The sequence below is a fragment of the Coturnix japonica genome, chromosome 17 (genome assembly GCF_001577835.2).
Source record: "Coturnix japonica isolate 7356 chromosome 17, Coturnix japonica 2.1, whole genome shotgun sequence".
Lineage (NCBI taxonomy): Eukaryota > Metazoa > Chordata > Aves > Galliformes > Phasianidae > Coturnix > Coturnix japonica.
Genome location: NC_029532.1, coordinates 570,791 through 590,525, shown reverse-complemented (window position 1 = coordinate 590,525; position 19,735 = coordinate 570,791). Strand labels below are relative to the sequence as shown.

At 47.7% G+C, this 19,735-nt stretch overlaps 1 protein-coding gene across 12 annotated transcripts in view; it reads left to right on the top strand.

Moving 5' to 3' along the window:
* Positions 1 to 19,735, top strand: part of ZNF618 (zinc finger protein 618) — an 81,140-nt gene that overhangs the window by 56,794 nt on the left and 4,611 nt on the right. For 7 of the 12 annotated variants that reach the window (XM_015878783.2, XM_015878784.2, XM_032448059.1 and 4 more), the window contains 8 exons: positions 7,250 to 7,339; positions 8,674 to 8,709; positions 9,456 to 9,533; positions 10,057 to 10,146; positions 12,546 to 12,734; positions 13,027 to 13,110; positions 14,159 to 14,215; positions 17,257 to 17,334. In XM_015878783.2, the coding sequence (XP_015734269.1) occupies positions 7,250 to 7,339; positions 8,674 to 8,709; positions 9,456 to 9,533; positions 10,057 to 10,146; positions 12,546 to 12,734; positions 13,027 to 13,110; positions 14,159 to 14,215; positions 17,257 to 17,334 (702 nt within the window). The remainder of the gene's footprint in view (positions 1 to 7,249; positions 7,340 to 8,673; positions 8,710 to 9,455; positions 9,534 to 10,056; positions 10,147 to 12,545; positions 12,735 to 13,026; positions 13,111 to 14,158; positions 14,216 to 17,256; positions 17,335 to 19,735) is intronic. The other 5 variants (XM_032448055.1, XM_032448053.1, XM_032448052.1 and 2 more) reach the window with 4 other exon arrangements.

The window sequence follows — 19,735 nt, the reverse complement described above, 5'->3', positions numbered from 1 at the left end:
TTTAGTCTGTAGATTTTCCCTGGGACTCGATATTCTTATTTGGACCCATTCTTGACAGGGATCCGTGGCACTGAGGGAGGGAGCGCTCCTTGGGATGGAGTTGCGTGACTTTGGGAGCTTCTTTTTAGCCTTGGCTCAAGGTCCAAGACCAGAATTCCCACATGTGGAGAGAAGAAAACAATACAACCCACAGTGCTAATGTGTTAATAAAGAGACTTGTCGAGCTGCCACTAAATTTGACTGACAGGCAGGAAGGGAGAAGAGAGATTTTGTAAAGAAAGCCTTCGTTGGTATTTCTTCCTAGGCAAGGATGAGCAGTTTGACTGACTGTTCCCATGGAAGGGCCTGGCAGCCATTTCTGGGATGTTTTCATGTCTGTGTTATTTGCTCCAGACTTTTCAGAGTCCTCGGGAAGGTGTTTGTACAAGATCTGCACCATCACTCTGCGTGGAAATTCCATTCATGGTTAAGGGAGTTTGAAACTTTGTAAAAACAGTCTCCCTCCTGCTGCTCACATTCCATGGGACATTCTTGGCAACCTGAGAGGAAGCTAAATAAAACCACTGGCAAGCAGGGGTCCCCAAACTCTTCCCAGCAGGGATGGTGCCAGCAGCGTGGCTCCAGGCAGCAGCACCTTGTGTGAGCAGGTGCTTTGCAGGATGCCTCCAGTGCAGGTTTCACAGCTTAGGTTTCTCCTGTTTGCAAAGAATTTCTGTACAGTCTTGCAGGTGATGCTATTTACCCAACATTTCAGACTGAAGTTCCCAGCTTAGAGCAACTTTTTGATGTATTATGAATTGCTTTCCTTGTTAAAGAGTGCTGCTTTACTGCACTGGGGGTATAAAGCTTTTATAATGGAAGGCTTACTCAGGTGTTGATATCCTACAGAGAGAAAAACAGAGATCTCTCCTCCAGGAAAGGCGGCACAGCTGGAAATGAGGAGAGTTGTTAAGTTCTTTTGATACAGTCCAGGCTTCAGCATCTCTGCAGCTCAGAACTGGCCCTTAATGATGAGAGTCTGGGAAGTGGATGGGCTTCACTCTTCTCTCCTATAGAGCCAGAAGCTGATGGAAATCATCCTGCTATGATGAAATGCTGAGGAGTGTTTCAGCTCCAGGGCTGCCAGTGCTGCCAGCCTGGGGGTGGGAACGCTGGTCAACATGCCTTGCACGTGCATTCAGTGACACACAAGAGGACACAGCAAGGAAGGAGGTGATGTACAGCATCTGCTGTGGTGTCGCAGGGTTAAAAGCTGCTGTTAAGGTCAGGTGCCTGTGCGGTGCAGAGGGACCCATGTCAGAAGCGGTGCCCCAGCTGCAGATGGATGCGGTGATGGTTACAGCGCTGTGTCCCATGGGTTTGGGGATGCTGACTGAATGCTGTCACCACCCCCGGCTCAGAGCTGGGCCCTGAGGGATCACACTGGGGACGCACAGCAGAACTGCCTGCCCTCAAACCTCGTGCTGCAGCACCTGCATTGCTGCACATCTTGGCACGTGCTGTACAAGTGTGAGCCGTTTCTGATTGCCGCATTTCCATGCATCAGATGCTCAAGGTGTAGCAGGATTGCCTTCAGTTTGTGGTGCTCTTGGACTCCTGGGGAGCTGGCTGTGATTCTCATCAGGTTGGTGGTGCTGGGGATTGAGCTGCTCGCTCCCCCCCCGCCTGTGTGTGCTGCAGCCTGCAGGCTCACCTGTGGCTTTCTTTCCAGTGTCTTAGCTAAATGCATTTGGACTCATTGCTTGTGTGCAAGGCAGTGGCTGTGAGCGTGTCTGTGCTGTGTGACGTTGTTTAGTTGGAGGAAGAAAAGTAATTTATTCCTTCTTAAAATAATGTTTCACAACCCTGTAAATGGGGGGGGGGGGGGGAAAGAAGAAAAAAAAAGATTGGCCTGATCTTTTAAAAACAGATTTCCCTTTGGGCTCTGACTAAGCATGAGAAAGTTCAGCTGAAAGGGAGTTTGTTCAGAAAAGCAGTGAAAGGTTGGGAGTGAGGATGTGGGCTGGAATGCACCGTGCAGTCGTTGGCTGGGCAGGCGTGGTGCTAAGTCCTCACACGTGCAAAAACATCTTAGAAGTTGTGAATTCAGCCCATTAAATTAATGTGCTCAGAATGGGGGTTTCCTTGCCCACAGCAGGATGTGTTGATTTCAGTGTTCTTACTGGCCATGGAAGGACCTGTAGGTAGTTTGCTGCTGTTAATTCCAGGTAAAGGAAGTGCCCTCACCATCCACATGCCTTCGGTAGTTTTAAGTATTTAAATTTACAACCTTGGCGCTTTCTTAAAGTGTATTTTAGCCCTTTGATTTCCTTTAATTCTTTAGAGATTAACACGAAAAATGTGCAGTGTCACTGCTGTGGTAGAGGCCCCTCATACCTTGCACAAGCACAGCCTGCCGTGAACGCAGTGTGTGGTTGCACACCCACCTACGTGTGCCACAGGCGGCAGTTACTCGTTTACAACTTTGATTAATTTTTGCAGTGTTATTTAATAATACTTCCTCTCCTTGGGGACAGCTTTAAAAATGGGTTTTATTTTTTAATGCGTTTGCATTTTAAGTAGGTAAAGCCTCTTTAGATTCCCATTTGCCTAACGAGTGGATGAACGCGTTCATCTTCAAACGGTGTGAGACCAAGAATGATGAATTCCTGTGCGGGAGGAGGAGGTTATGGAAACAAGAAGGAGCTGAGGCTGTGATCTGCAGCTCTGGGAAGGGCCGGTTGCTTTGTGTGTAGTTTTAGTCTGAGGTTTCAGACAGAAGGCTTCAGGTTGTCTGTAGGTCTGTGGATTTCGTGTCATCTTATTAAAAAGAAAGAAAGAATTTCTCCCTCTTCCTCCAATTCTGAGCACACAGACTGAGTGTACAGCAAAGGAATATAATTGCATCAACAAGTGAGATGTGTACCAGTGTGCCCGCTGTTGGTGTGCAGAATGGGTGCCGTTCCTTGTCGAGTTCCTGGTAGGAGAACATCAGTGCTCTCCTTCCAGCATTTTGCTTATACTGAGTTAAAATGGAAATGGAAAAGGATCCAGCGCTGCCCCAAATTGACACCAGAATGAAACGAGCACAAAACTCGATCTGCTGGCGTTAATTATATTGTCTGGCATGTCTGATTTGTGGCACAGAATCTGAACATCCTGTTCGGAATGCTGATTTGGGGGATAATTGCAAAGTGCCATAATATTTTCACTTTAAATTGCTGATACTTGCCATCTGTTTTGATTCAACTTCAATGTACTGCAAAGGGTAGAAGGAAACATAGTGATGTGAGCGGCCGGGCAGCTCCTGGGTAGGGTTTTCTGTCTCTCCATCCAGCCAGTGCAGCCTGGAGCTCCGTGCTCCATGGAAGGTGAAGGTGTTGCTGTGATGAAGAAGGGGTTGGCTGGCTGTCAGCAGCGGATTTGGGATGTATTGCACTGTGTGGAGTTTCCTGCTGGCCTGGCATTGGGTTCCCACACCTGGGAGGATCACATCCAGCCCTGGATGTGCAGTATTGGAGTATCCGTCGTGCTGATCCATTCAGGTGATTTGTGGTTTGGATAAAGCATCGTGGAATTCAGGGAGTTCACTGTACATTCAAGTGCCATGCTAGGCCAGGCCACTGTGTGCCTACGTATCTGATGTGATGAAGGCCAAACGTTCATGGGAAGGAAGTGATCATGAAATGAGTGGTCTTGGAATAGCACACAGGGAAAGGTTTTTCCTAACCCCCAACTTAGGAGCTGGAGCCGTGGGGCTGTTGTGTGTGAGGAATTCTCTCCTTTCCAAGTTTCTGGATTTTATGATTCTTTAATCCTTACTAATGTAACTCGGGATACTTTAATCCCCTTGTGGGGTTGTTGCTGACTTTGGGCTTACTGCTCCTCTCTTTCCAATGAATTTTTGCCATTAAACATCTTTGAATCGAGCTCTGCAACAGCTCGCCACTGGTTTTACTGGCAATTCTCTCCTTGGCTGTAAAATGGCAGGTGTAAAGCTCCTGACTGCAGTGCTGGGACAAGGGCTGGAGGGAGGGCTGCAGGCAGTGAGCAGGCGTGCTGCCTCCCCAGTGCCAGTCTGGGATCTAGAAGGGAACTTCTAAAGATGCTGAAGGGCAGGGCCAGATCTCTCCTGGTGGAAAGGTGCTGTGTGGTCATGGATCAGGCAGGTAATGCTGTGCAGGCTGCCCTCTTGTCCTTATGTACTTTGCTATATAGTGGGAGCTCGGAGCACTGCTGGATTTCAGCAGCAGTTCAACAGGCTGCTGCAACTTCTGTTCTCCAGTTTTGCATTTCTCCATTTGGAGGCTGTCCCAAACACACAGCTGTCTGTGCTCCGCTCTCTCAGGGTGGAATCACTTCAGTCTGAGGAGTGTCTGCAAAGTGCCTGGTTGCTGTGAGAGCTCCCGTGGCAGATGGCTTCCGTGGCTTCTTCCATGCAGAAGCTGAATGTGATTCTGGGGCAGGCAAAGCTTATTGGGGAATCCCTTTGGCAGCCCCGCAGCCTGTTGTGCCCAGACCCCATTCTGGGCGCTCAGCGGGCAGCGTGGTCTCGTCCTTGCAGGGCTGTCATCTGGATGCTCTCTGCAACTGTTTTGAGTTTGGGTTTGATGCTGTGCAGAGCTCAGCCCAGCGGAAATCTGAGGTTGTGCGCTTTGTGTGGGCTCGGATTCCTGCACTGACGAGGGTCGTTTAATTGATGGGTATTTTTAGCTTGCGATACAGAAGTCCTGACCTTTCAACAAGTCTGGTTGCTATTGTTCCCTTCTGGGTTTCTGCAGCAGCAGAATCCAGAGGTCCTGGGCCAAGTGCCCTGAGGAACGAAGTCTCTTCCCTGCCACCGCTGGGCACGTGCTCCCTGCCCACCCCATGCCCTGCCAAAATGAAGTCTGTGTTTTCCTCTCTGCTGGATATCTGAAGCAAAACAGCTAAAACATCACAGACTGTTCATCGCTGCATCTGGGAAGAAAGATGGCCTGGGCTGCTCCCTAGGGCGGTGTTTCAGGAGCCACGAGTCAGTGCTGAGCTCAGTGTGACAGTGCAGCCGGCAGCAGCCCTGCAGGCAGGAGGAGAACAGCGCGTTCCCCGGCTTGTACTGCGAGCAAAGTGCTTGAAAATGCCTTCTGATCCCAGAGATGGGCTGCTTGCAAAGCCCATTTGTCGAGCTGGTGTGCCAGCCCTGCACATCTGAGGAGCTGCTTTGTAGAGGTGATGCTGTCCTTCGGTGCGTGCATTGCATGGCACCAGCTGTGGGCTGACTGCGGGTGTAGGGCCGTCGTGCTGCAGCTCCTCCTGATTCCTGCTCCCTTCTGAAGGACTCATGAAGGAGGAATTGGGTTTGCTGGAGTTTGTTGTGGTGTTTTGGTTTGTTTGTTTGTTTTTAACTGTCTGTCCTTTAAATGTTTTGCAGCTGGGTTTGTAGCAGTGCTGGGTTTGTAGCAGTGATGTGCTGCTGGCTCAGCTTGCAGCAGGGATGCTGCACTGTCACCTAAACAGTAATTAACAAAATCAGCCATAAGCAAAAGCAGTGATCCTGCGATGGTCCCTTATAGCTCTTCCCACTGACAGCTGTGATGCTGTGTATAGCAGGTATGGCTCGCAGGCTGCATCGTACTCTACCCATTGCAGGGTACATAATAGCAGCTAGAAGCTGTCCAACAGCATGTGCAGGCTGTAGCAGTTTTCTTCTTCTAAACAGAGATATTGGAAGTGCTCGACATTAGGTCCTCCTCTGCAGAATTAGAGTTCAGTTATCTGCTGCATGGCTCATTACTCTTCAAGGAGGAGGTTGGCTTCTTGTCTTTGGGAAGCCCAGTGATGTGGGACTGATTACTGAAGACTCGTTATGAATTTTCTCTGCTAATAATTGACTGTATTTTGTCACAGCGGGTACACAGGTGCTCACTGGGGATTGTTAGCTTCTCTGTGTTGTCACGTAGGGCCCTGGGTATATTAAGACCCTCTGCACCATTGTATGACCACAGAGGGAGGCTGTGTGAGATTCCTGATGAGCTGTAATTAGGTGCATCTTTGCAGTGACTCCCTGTGCTTCTATCACTTGGATGCTGTTGTTTTGCTTCTCTCCATCCCCCTGAAGCAGTGGATCCTTCGCATCTTGCTCTGGTTATCTGTGCTCTGTCTCACTTTTCCATCCTGGACTTTATAAAATCCTTTCTGTCTGACTTGCATTGCTCTGCTCCAAGTAAGATAAAAGTATCTTCTGGTAGCAGAAGCAAAGTTCATTGCCCGGCTGTTGAACACCCGGCGTATTTGGTGTTGTTCTCCCATACATCGCTGTAGCTCTACTTCCATTCTGCCAAGTGGAGTAAAGAGTGGGAAGTGAAACCTCACGTAGTGCTGCAACCCCGAGTTGGACTGTGGAGACTGTATCAATACATGTGTGCTGTAAATGTATCTCTGATGTAGATAAAATGATGGACAAGTAAAATAGAAGATGGCTTAATGTGCATACTCTAGTGCATTTGAATGCAGTGTGGAGCACATAAGAGCAAACAGCACTTTGGTTCTCTGATGAGTGCAGACAGTGCAGCTGCAGCAATGAATGGATGTGAATGAAAGGGACGTGGGGCTGCAGCAGGATGGGGATGTGGGATGGGGCTGATGTGATGGAGCAGACAGCAAATAGTGGTGGGGATAACTGTGATGAAGGGGAAGGGGGCTGTTGTTGCTGGGGTGGACAAAGAAGATGTAGGTACATACGTAGAATCAGGCTCATTTGGTCTCGCTGTTGAGCAGATTGCTGCCCGTGGTGCTTTGAATTGCAGCTCTCGTGTTTGTTCCAGTGTGCCCACACGGGACCCTGGGTGCAGATAGGAAATGGTTGGCAGCAGCAGTGAGAACCAGGTGTGATAGGAGTACACACAGCCAGTCCCTTTCTTTAGGTGGTGTGTTTTGACTTTGGCTTTGGCTTCTAACAGCACACACCTGGGCTTTGAGTTCAGTTCTGCCAGTTCATTCCAGCCTGTCCATACTGTGACCCAGTGCTTCTAAAGGAGATTTCAGCAGGGTCTGCTGAATGGTCCTGTGGGGCTTCACTGGGGAGCAGAACTGCCTGACTGTGGATAGAAATGCAGAATGTCAGTGTGGTGCTCGCTGGGGTCAGTGCGAAGCAGCGGCTGTCTGCGTGCATAAGAAATTCCACAGGGCACGTGGGGTGGATGTAACTGTGTGGGGAGTGTGACTGAGCAGCGCTGCCTGGAGCTTTCTACTTGAAGGTTTCTAAAGTGGCCTTTTTTTCTTCTTCCTGCAGACAACTTCAGGTACACGTGTGACATTTGCGGGAAAAAATATAAATATTATAGCTGCTTCCAAGAGCACAGAGACCTGCACGCTGTGGATGGTGAGTACTGTTGTAATGCTTCAATACCTAAGCTAGAAGAAGTCAGTGCCACGTGATTCTGATGGTGGTCCTGCAGGACCTCGCAGCCCTGAGCTGTGGATGTGCTGCAGCATCCCTCCATGGCCTTTGTCAGGGGAGGCCCAGTCTCTGCAGGGAGAAGGCTGCTGGGCTTCATTCTCTGCATGCATCAAAACAACACCCTCTGCTGGGACCTGTGGTCCTTGCAGTCCTCTATCTATTCCAGTTTATGGTTAAGATGGGTATCTTACTGCTGAGTGCTCCAAGGTGAATGGTCAGTGTGGCTTCTGGCTTGGCAAGAGTTGGTTGCTTTTTGGTTTCTTACTTCACAGGTTTGTTCCTAACACGCTCCTCTGTGACAAGCGGTGGTTCAGAGTTGAGAAATACTGTTTCATTCCTGTTAATCGCTGTGTTAGTGACCTGATGCTGTTCAGCCCAGTTCTTCCTATGCAGATTTAGATGTGGTTGAGGCAGTGACACTCCGACAGAAGCAGGTTTCCTCCTCCAGAAGCACTTTGCTTCATTTTTTCTGTACTGGACAGAATAGAAACAGCAACATACTGTCTTTTATTTGCCTACCTGTGCTTGCAGGGCATTTAAATCCCCTCAACCTGGAGCCCACAGCTAAAGCAAACCCTCATTGCACATGCTGGCAGCCTGTTGGTTCTGCCTCTTACCTGGCAGAGGTGGGAGGGAGGCTTGGCAGGAGGTCTCAATTGGCTGGAGCATCTCAAAAGAACAAGTGTTTTTTTGCACAGTGAGTGTTAACCAAAAAGGTTTCCTGCCTAAATGTGCTCAAAGGGCAGCATTCTTGCAGCTCTCTTGCAGTACCACTGCCACATACTTACCAGAATTAAATGTATGGGCTAAAAGTTGCTTTGAGACAGACGTGTCTGCTCCTGTCAGGAATAGCTGCATAGCTGTGGCTCAGGGAGCTCTTGGTGGGCTTACGAGAGGGCTTTGGTCTAGCTTCCACTTGTTTCTTGCAAAGCCAGGGTCCATCACAGCTCCACCACGACCATGTGTGTGTCAGCAAACACAAGTGTGAAGCTGGAGAGCATCTGAACTTCCCATCAGGCTGTGTCCATGTCAGAACAAAGGCCATGAGAATCTTTGTATCTTAGGGCTGGGCATGCTCAAGTAGTTCCTGTGTGGATGCTGATGGGAAGAGGAGGGTCTGGGGCACAGAGCCTGGTGTATTCTGTGGGGCTGAAACATGCTGAAGCGGTGCGTGAAGTACAGGAGGAAAACACGGCCATTGAAGAGGATTTAATTTCTCTTTTGTTTCTTCTCCTCCTTTTTCTATTCTGTGTTAGTTTTTAGTGTGGAAGGGGCCCCAGAAAACCGGGCAGGTAAGCTGAGATCCTTCGTGTGCTTTATTTCACAAACCTTTTGAAGCATTCAGTAGTTCAGGCACAGCAGGTCTGATGTAAGAGTCCAGGGAGTTTTGTCACCAATTGCAATGGGAGAAAAGCATCCTCTGTGCCTCCCTGGCATGTAAACCCCATAGGATAATGCCCAGCCCTAGTAGATCCCAGGCTTTTGCTATAAATACAATTGATCAGGCTTCTGAAAAATCAAAGAAACAGGTTTTCCTTGTCTCAGGTGATTTAGTGACTCGTTCAAGGCTTAAATTAAGTTATCTTAAAAAGTGGGTTGGGTTCTGATTTGCTTTGAGCTGTGCTGTGAGATGTTAGGAAGTCACTGGTCAGTATCTGGTAGCTGACTTGCTGGCATTCTGCATTAATGTGCCCACTTTCAGACATTAAAATATCAATAGGTGGGAGATGCACTGGAAGAAAATCAGGAAAGGTAAATCAGCCTCTGTTTGTTCAGTGTTTCTTCAAGCAAAATCGAACACATTATTTATCTGAACGGCAGGTTACTGGGCTGGAAGGGGTTTATTATCTGCCTGGGGCACCTGAGGTGGAGGAGGGACAAGTCAGACAGAGGGATCATTGGGCTTGTAATTCATGTTTTGAAGTCTTGTTACAGATCAAAACATCATTACAGATGCAGGAGCATTCAGTGCCTGTGCAGCTGTGAAAGGAAAACCTGAAGTGTTGTCAGCTCTCTTTCTGGTTCTGTTCTCTTGCAGACCCCTATGACCAGGCCGTCATAGCAGCAGAAGAAGTGAAGGAGGAGGAGCCGGAACCGTTCCAGAAGATTGGTCCAAGTATGAGTTATTTTAGAGCTTCACACCTGAAAGAGGAAGCACGAGGGTTTCAAATCTGGCATTAGCAAAGTTGGGACCTCGGGGTGGTGAAAGGTACCTTTAGGTTGAAGTGAACACCAGCCATCACCAGCCCTGGCCCTGACAAGTGCAGCTTTGTGATGTTTTGTGTTCAAGAGCTCTGCTCAGAGAGGAGGGAGGAAGACAAAATGGTCTGTAATGTAGACTTTAAAAATGGATTCTCTCCTTTGCTTTACGCACTTTACCTGCTGAAATTTCCAACAGTCTCCTGTGCCTTGTTCAGTTCTGTTGGAGTCTGTCCATCTCTGCACACTTGCTTTAACTGCTGCCTTCTCTGGGGAAAGCAATTGTAGGGCATTTATAGGGCAGTTAAGTTCCCCATGCAAGAGGAAGGTGTTCTTTTTGTCACCCAGCCTCGTTTCTCTGTAAAGAGTCAAGAAGTCACTATTGTGTGTGAGGTTGCTGCTCTCTTTCTGATTTTTTTTAATGTATTTTATCTTCACAGAAACTGGCAATTATACCTGTGAGTTCTGTGGCAAGCAGTACAAATACTACACTCCATATCAAGAGCACGTGGCACTGCATGCACCTATTAGTGAGTATCCTGCTGGAAATCTTTCATTACAGACTGTGATATATACAGTGGTTGGTGATAAAGATGAGGGCTGCAGGAGAGGGACTCATTTTTGTGGATCCTCCCACTGGACCCTGTGGGGCTGTAGCTCACAGGATCATGTGCTGACCAGGGCACTGCAAAGCTGAGCTGGAATCTCCCCCAGGATCCCCATTGCTGTCAGGTGTCTGATGTCACTGAGCTTTTACCAAAGCCTGTGCCGTTCTTCATGTGTTCCCCAGGGTTTGATACTTTATTTATTGCTATACTAAAAGCTCTATTACCCAAAGTGTACATTACTAAGAGATGCACGAACTTTTCTAGCCTCCCCTTAATAATGAACGTACACCCTAGTGGGGATGCATCTTTCTTAGGAGCTTCTGAGAAACTGTTGCAGACAGCAAGTTCAAACTGGTTTTCAAAGTCATGTGAATGACCTTGTCAGCTTGCTATGAAATCACAGGCAATAAAATATTTATTTCAGGGAGCTCAGGAAAAGGCAGTTCACAGCTTATGGCAGGACACCACGGTCTGCACTCCCCAGACAAAGGGGAGGTTGTAACAGGCAATTAAGTGTAATTCAGTGCATAAGTCTTGTAAGAATAGTTGAGAAGCTCTTGCTACATGATGGTTTTGGATGCTTTTAAAGTATGCAGAGAAGTTCTTTGCCCCTGAACTTTGTGTTTTTCATAGTGTTGCCCTGTGCTGTGTTGCAGTTCATGTGCTGTGAGCCGCCACAGCTGCTCTTTTGCCCATGTTTGCCAGCTTTTTGGCTGATGATGGGGATGGATGAACTGAGCTCATTAGATGAAGTTAATTTTATAGCTACTCATCTGCAGCCAGCAGAGGGAGCACACGCTCCTTCCTCACCAAAATGAATTCCAGTTGAGGTCTAAAGTTACTTAAATAAGGGAGCTTTCATTTTAGATTTACATAGAAATAAATTGGAAACATAATCCACCAGACCATTACTTTGAAGGTCAGTTGAGGCTTGGTGGCTCTTGACAGCTCCCATGTAGGTTCTCTGTAATACAGAGATAGACCAAGACGATGGTAGAAGATGTGGGGCATAGAAAACCTCTGCCACTGCCCTCACACAGCTGATCTTATCTCTATGGGAATTAACCCAGTGCTTATGTTTATACATGTAACAGTTATTCCTAAACAGCCCTGCACCTGCCTGTCCCTGCTTCAGATTAGACCAACAGTCACAGAGAGGACACTTAAGAACAGATCAGGATAATTCTACCGTAAGGTTTAAATCCTCCTTATAAACTTTTTCCCTTTTGTTTTCTTTTTTTACATTTTTTTTCCCCTCTCTCAGTTGCCCTGACCAGTAACATTTATCATTTACAGTGACAGGCCACTAACCCTGATGAGCACACAGGAGAGGCTATGGTTAGCTCCCAGGCAGGCTGACCCGTATGTTCTCCTGCCTTGCTACTGCTCTTCCTATAAACCAAGGTCCTGTGAGGTAGCTGTCAACACCTGGTTTCTGATGCAGTGCACAACTGGCTTTTCTCAGCCCCCAGCAGTCACAGGGAGTAAAGCTGAGACTCCAGCAAATGCTGGAGAATTAGCCTTATAGAATTAGCCTTATAGAATTAGCCTTATAGAATTAGCCTTATAGAATTAGCCTTATAGAATTAGCCTTATAGAATAAAGAATGCATTTCAGTGTCACCAATCCAGCTTTTTGAATCTCTGCTAGAGTGCAAACTTCCCTTCCGGAGCCTGTCTTTCTGTTTTCTGTGATAATGGATTAACAGTTCAAATTCAAAGAGCATCTCCCAGTAATACCTGGGATTTCTCCATATGCCACCAGCATTTGTTTGGAGATGGGGACCAGAAGGCTCCATCTGACTTGCAGGATGAGAACTCTGCCTTGTAATTCATTCCTTTATATTATGTTAGGCAGACAAGGAGTGTAGCATTGAATCTCTAGGACCCACGTAAGGCTCAGGGAACAAGGGTGTAAGCGACTCCCCATGCAAGGCTCTGAATGATGCATGAGAAACCTGCACTTGTGGTTCAGTCTTTTCCTGACAAAGAAATGGAGCACAAAGATGCAGGTACACCCAGCCTGGCCATGGGAGTCAAATAGGACTCTGAGGTGGACGGGGTGGTTCCTACTGGAGGAAGAATGGGTTGGTCACGTAGCAATTAAAGGTGTGGAAGGGAACTAACTAACAACTCAGGACTTGTCCCCTCGGGTGAGTGGGGAAAACAATTTTGTTACATGGGATCAGTGGATCCACAGATGCTGCAGGTCCCCATGCAAGGGATTCGTGAGCATGGCTGTTAGAACGAACCCTCCCAGAAGGCACACGAGCTGGGAGCTGACTGACTGTCCACGCACTAGTTCTGAGTGTTCATATCCAGAGTTCTCTCGATCTCCACTCTTCGTGGCAGTGAAGACACAGGGGAGCCAATCCAGCAAAAAAACACCGACCTCAATAAACCGATGTTCCACCCTCCTGCATCGCACCCCTTCCGGTGTCCCACCGACGTCCCAATCCCAGATGTTCCGCGCTCCAAATTCCGGATCCCCAGGAAGCAAGGCCATCACAGGTACCAATTGCCTTTCTACCGTAACTGCTTGGTGTGCAGCACTGCCCTGGGTTGGTTTTTGACCCTTCTTGGGCTCAATCTGCTCCATCCATGATTGTCCCTGAAAAGTTACTCCAAGAAACAGCTGAGGGGTTTCGATCCTTCAGCACAACATAAGTAAAACTTTAGATCAGCTATAGGTCTTTATAACCCAGTGACAAGTTATGTGGCACAGAATGTTGTGTACCTCCTTTCTGTGTAGTCCTGTGTCCAGTGTTGACCAGTCACCATCCCTGCTTTGTTCTCCACCCAGCAGAAAGTGCTTTCAGCAGGAGAGTGGAAGGCAAAACGCAGAACAACTTTGAAGAAACAAACAGCAACTCCCAGAACTCCAGCGGTAAGTGCCACTCACTGCATCCTGCCATGGCTCCCCGCTCCGGAGCAGGAATCAGCTGTGATTGGTGATCATATATGTGGGGAAACTACTTTAAGCTTGCAAGAAGCTGCACTTCATGGGGTATTGTCCTCCTTTCGCTCCTCTCCAGGTTTATGATGATGTGGGGATTGTGCTCCCAAGTTGAGTACTAAAGTACCTGGACAGCTTTTTACAGTGGGGAGCAAAGAGATAGAAATGTGGATGGAGATAAAGCAGTATTCATTCTTTGTGCATCAGTGAAGTATTTGTGAAGCAAATCCATTTGCAACAAACAAGAGAGCTCTGAGGGCCATCAGTAGAGCAGTTTGTATATTACAGTGGTGCTAATTGTGACACTGTATTTACAGATCACTGTAACTTGTGTCCAGCTGTTTGTGAGTTTGCTATATGGAGATCACAGTGTAAGAGCTGTGTAGATGTGGGAGCAGAATTTACCCCATTTCTACAACTTCCTTTGGATTTTAAGGCCAAGTTCTGGTAACTAAATGTAACCACTGGCCTGGACAGTCTCTAAGACAACACCTTCCATAGTCTTCCTTACAAGATTTTCACACTGTCCGTGTATCCCTTTGTTCTCAAGTGGAACACTGCCTTTCTCGTGCACTCCCTAAATGGAGCTTAACAGGCAGACCAGAAGTAGTGTAATTTCAGCATCTCGATGCAGAGATAAATAAAATGCCAGTAGAAGAGGCTGGCCTCCCTCCATTCCCCATGCAAGGGCACCAAAACATGTGTTGTTCACAGTGCTGCTACCTGCAATAGACAGGTAAGGGAAGGGATTTCTCCATAGAGTGGGTTGTACCATGTCTGCAGTGGGGGTTTATGTCTGCTTGGAACCAAATGAGGGGGCTCTGCAACTGCATAAAAGGGGAACGGAGGGGGGTTGGATAACCTGCTTACAGTAGCAGAGTGAGGGATATTGAATGGGCAAAAAAATTGTTTCTAAAGTATTGAGTGTTGTATTTTGGGAACCGTCCTGTACTAACCCAAGCCTTCACCACAATTACAGCTGTTCATTCGGGAACAGAAAAACCTAAAGAAAAGAGATGTAAGCAGAACCCATCAGGTGAGCTTGTCTCTGTGTTTCAGGTGCTTGTACTTTCCAGTTCTATCCCACTTGGGAAGCAGCAGTGAGGAGAGCTTGGCTGGCCAGGTCTGCGTGCAGTCAGACAGGGCAGGCTGTTAGATGTGACAGGAGGCAGATGTAGTTCAGTGACTGCCAGGAGTTGTCAGCCTGACTTGCTGCTCTGGAAGTGGCCATTTGCCTCTTGGCAAGCCTGCTCCCCATGCCTTGTCTTCTGTAGGTAGTTATGAGTGCTTTGTCTGGAGGGTTTCAAAGCCTTTACGTGCACATCTTTAAAAGCCAGTGTGCTTTTTGGGTTTCTCACTTCTCTGAGGCCCTCTGAAAACAGCAGCCTTTGTGGGTTTTTTTCCTGTCAATTAGAGTCTGTGTCATTATGGAGAAGGAAAGAATTATCTTCCTTCCTATCAAATAATATCAAACTTGTACTTAAACTCAAGAAGGGTGTATTGTAAAACCTTCTGTCTGCAGATGTGCTCGTGATAAGTTTTTCAGGAGGAGAAAAGAACTTACAGCATGGGAAGAGGTCCAGGAACTGCTGACAAGAAGTACACACAAAACTACTGAATGGCTGCACCAAATAGTCATAGAATAGACAAGAATTTAGTTCTGCCTGAACTGCTGTCAAATACTGACCCACTGTTGCTATGACACATCTCACACACTCTCCTCATCGTCTCCTTGTACCAGCTCACACCATTCTCATCCTTCTGAATCTGTTTACTGCAACTCTTAAAGCTCATAATGAAAACAAAAGCAACAAAGACTTGAAGTTCTTAAAAGTTGTGCGTTTGATTTACTACAATTTGCTCATCTTCTGTCATTGTAAGAATTGTTTCTGCCTGCACCACGGGTATGGTCAGTTTACTTTAGTGGCTCAGCTACTCAGGAGGTTTGGTTTGAGGGGATTTGAGCTCTGGTTGGAAGCATTCCTTTCTGATTTAGGTAGCTGATGTGCTCCCTACAAGCAGACTGGTACATGGCAATGTATAAGCTTCTTTCCCTTCCCTCCTTCCTCTGCCTTTCCCACATCCTCTTCCATGTGATCCCATCTTTGTGCTGTTTCCTTTGTGTCTCATTTAGTTCCCTTTTCCAGCTCTTCTACCGAACCATCTCCTCTCTCTTATTTCTTTGTGTTCTCAGGAATCTGAATGTGCTCACTGGCATTATGCGCTGTTGTATGGAGGCTGTGGAAAGCTCTGTGGGCATATATGTGCTCTCTGTAGAGCTCTCTGTAACTTAGTTTTGAAGAGCTGCCATATCATTATATCCCCATTTGCTCCTTTCCATGGCTGTGTTTCGGTGGCTGGAACAAACCCCATGTAGCACAGTGTTCATGTGTGTGATGGGAACTGTTGGAATAGCTCTGGCAACGTTGGCTTGTCTTCTCTTATGCTCCAGCCAGGGAAGCAGCTGGCAACAGTGTGCAGAGAATGACAGGTCAGACCCTCCCCTCTCCTTCCATCTGCTGCTCAACAGGGAAGGCTGCTGCCTTCCCCTCTCCCAGCGGAGCAGCTGAGTGTTTGGCTGTGGCTGTGCAGCTCCAGCAGTGGCACGGAGTAACCGTGGGTGTGTTATGGCCCAGACTTCTGGGTCCTTGCTGTCTCACTTCTTGTCTGACTTCAGAAAACCTCCAAGGGCATTGATTTCAGGTTACAGCACAATCCAGCTTTAATCCACTGACTTGGACTTTGTAGATGATTCTATGGTAAAACAAAGAGTTTGTGGTAACACCACCCTTGAGCTAAGAAGGGTGAATGAAGCTACAAGGCATCAAGAAGAGATGCCTTCATTTCAGTGGGCTGTGCATTTGTGTGTTTTGGGGGAAAGGCCTGGCAGTGTGTAATTTACAGCATATAAGTGTTGTATTGTGGTTCCTTTTGTGGTTTCCCCCTCGGCTCCCTGTTGCCATCTGATAAATTCAGTGTTCTGCTCCCTGAGACAGACATCTTACAGATGGAGCCCAATCAGGCTCGTGCTTTCCAATATTCTGGCTCTTCCACTCAGGATACCAGTGCTTATACTTACGTGCAATAGATTTACTTTGTTTCATTGATACAAAAATGCGTTTTTCGTTTTAGAAGTTGGTACAGGTTTATGGTATATTGTAGTGATAGACTCTTTGTGTGTGCCAGGCTTTGTATGTGAGGATGCTCATGTGCTGAATGCTGCATCTGTCCACTCACCTGTTCCACAATAGAATGGTGGCAGTGTGCTGATTTATCCAGAGGTTTCTAACAGCCTTCAGTGCTAACGTATCTCAGCCCCATAGGTTGGTGTTACAGCTGTCAACTAATGCACTCAGCTAATAACTGTTTAAGCCAAGCAACTGCAAACATGTGCTGCTAGGTTAATTCAGTGGAAGAAATGCATTTTCCCCACACTTGTAAGAGCAGAACTAACCGTATCTCTCGGCACATGATGGAGCTCTGCCCCCAGCTCTCCTCTGGCTCCAGCTCTGGAACGTGGCTCTGCTCTGCACTGCCTGCACAGCTCTGGGTTCTGTTCTTCCTGCCCCCGGCTCCGCTCACCCCGTCTTTGTGCAGCCTTCCAGCACTCACCGTGCCCCAACCTCACTGCACTTCTCAGCAGCCACCAGAAAATAAAGCACCCCCATCCCCAGGTGGCAGTTCTCCATATCCCAGCTTCCTGAGCTACAAGTTTCTTACATCCCAGTGCTCCTTATGTCCTTAGCAGAGCCTGGTATCTCACATGAACAGGTGTAAAATGCATTCACTGTGCTCTGAGGCTTAAAAAGAGCAAAGATGAGCTCCTCCAGGTGTGAGCTAGCGAGGCCCAGTCGGAGCACAGCTCAGGGCTTTGTGCAACCCAACACACACATGCCCAGCCCTGGAGAGCCATGTGGCCGTGTCCCAGCCCTATGGAGCTGCTGTGACAAACACAGGGCTGTGGTGATACTCACCGTGCCCTTGGGCTGCCCCACTGCTGCACAGACTGACGTACACATGGGTGCTGCTTCCCCACGTACTCTGTGTAATTCTTCTGAACTGATTTTTCCCAAACAGAGCCTTACACCTGTGGAGCTTGTGGAATCCAGTTCCAGTTTTATAACAATCTCCTGGAGCACATGCAGTCCCATGCAGGTAAGCTGGGCACCTTGACTCGCTTAAAGCGGAGAATGACGTTCTGCTCTGATGCCTGGTGTTGGCCCTGCTGTGTGTCAGTGCAGCTTCATAGAATCACAGATCGTGAGCTTCCCGTGCTCACAGCTTCCAAAGCCCCAGGAGTGCCACCTTCAGCAAAAAGACCCTGGGAGGCTGAAACAGCAGTTGCAGCGGTGTGAGGCTCTGGATGTGTCTGCTCCCTTCCCTAGGAAGAGGGGAATTCTGCCATTCCAGCACATCCCACAGCTCTTCCCTTTACCCAGAGATACCCAGGGAGTGCTGATGTTCTAAGCACTGCTCCTACAGCAGAGGAAGCCTCTCCTCAAACAGGGCAGTTCTGTTCAGGCAAAGCAGAATGCTGTCAGGGCAGCAGAGCCCTGGCCCACACGAGTCCCTTTCTCTGCTTATGTGTCCTGGAGTTCTGCAAAGGGCTGAGATGTGCTCTCAGAAGTGTTCCCTATTTCAGCAGTTGTGTTCATTTCCTTCTCTACAAAAGAAAATGCTGAGGAGTTGTAATTCTGCTCCTTTATTTCTAAGCCACCTTTTTTGTTTTCTATCTCAGTACATAAAAGGAGATTTTAGCATTTCAAAGCCAAAGTTGTATCATTCAGAATATTCAAAAAAAGAGAAAAGAGGATATTTTTGTATATGCAGATTTCTTTTTCTCTCTACCTTGATTGAAAATTGAAGTGAATTAATGCAGGTTCACAAAGCAGTTCACCTCTGGCAGACCTGTGCTCTGTGCTGCAGTGCACATTCTGTGCTTCATTTGTGCTCAGATTGCAGGTAAGCCCTGAGCAATGGCAGGGTAGGACAGGTTGCTCAAGGAAAAGCATGTATTCCATTCTGCACCAGGGATCTTAATCAAAGCTCCTACTTTGCTGTATTTTAGTTTTAGTCCTGATTTTAATGGCAGTGTTCCTGGAGTTCTCCCTGTGTGCGGTTCCTCAGGTTCTGTTCCCTTGGCAAGTATCAGTGCAGGCTCTGTGTGTTGTTCAGCAGCTACTTTATTTATTATCTGTGCAGTGCTGTGTGTAGACTTTCAAGGTGGTTTGTTGTCAGACAGCAGAAGCTGAGCTTTTTGGGTGGTACTTTCTATTAGAGGATGAACTGATCGGTGTGCAGTGCCTTGGCGTTGTGCTGCTGAGCAGCAGAGCTGTGCTCAGGGCTGGTGCTGCTCTGTGGTGCTGGGTCTGTTCTTGCCCTTCATCGGTGGCAGTTCCTGCTTTCCTCCTGTGCCCTGACTGTCATCCTCCTTCTGGTTCCTGCTGAGTTACGGTGCTAAGTGACAGCGAGGAGCTGCAAAGCAGGGACTGAGGCCCAGATGTGAGGGTGAGAAGGGCAGACCGGTGGATGCCTTGTCCTCCTGGGGAGGCAGCAGCCTTTCCTCCAGCTCTGTATGTCTGTACCGCAGGGTGTTTGCTACTGTGAGAGATGGAAAACAAAGTGAAGGGGCACGAGAGGTACAGCCAGCTTTGCTGTCTCTGGCTCTGGAAACTGAATTCAAGCAGAGCAGCAGTGAAGGTGACACGGTGTGGAGTTACTGGTCGGAGTTTTGTTGTGGTCTGTGAGAACTTGGGGATTGGCAAATTCAAGAAGCAGCATCAGCACAACATCTGCAACCTGGGGAGGCAGAGACCTTACTGGTTAGCAGAACTGGTGGCATAGGATCCCCATACTGGGAACACTGGCATAGTAACCATTTATATGCCTGTGTTCATGATGTATTTCATGATGGGTTTAGAGATCCAGGTGTCAAATGTTCCCTTACCTGGTGTGTTTGAGTCCTGCTTGGCTTCCTGTGTCTAATGCAAAGGGCTCATCTCTTCCAGCTGAATGCAGCATGTCCACTGAACCCCTGTTGCAAGTGGTCAAAGAGCAGGGAATGTGCTGCTGGCTTCAAGGAGCCAGTGCTGGGACATGTTGGCTCTGGAGTCATTGAGAGGGCTGAGCCTGGAGGCTAAAAGGTAATAAGGAGAGATTATAGATCCATAAAGCAGCTACACAATGAGAAGAAGTAATTAGAATGTAAATTGGAGGCTGAAAGGCAGAAATAGAACAGTGGAACATCAGGAGAAGGAATTTGTTCTGTAATTACACTGTACAATATACAGCTTTGACTCCCTTTAGGGTACTTTGTTCAGGTCGAGTGCTACTGTATAATGCCCCTCCTTCCATCTAGAGCTAAAAGAATAAAAAGACAACTGGGCAGAATCTGGATTAAAGGATTGGAGGCAGGAAGAAACATTGGAGACCCATGGTCTGCATAGTTCACTGACTGCCCGATAAAGAAGGCGAGACCAAAATGTACAAATCTCATTAACACCACGCTGAATGCCAGTGGATATTTACACATCATAAACCCCTTATTATTGTAAAA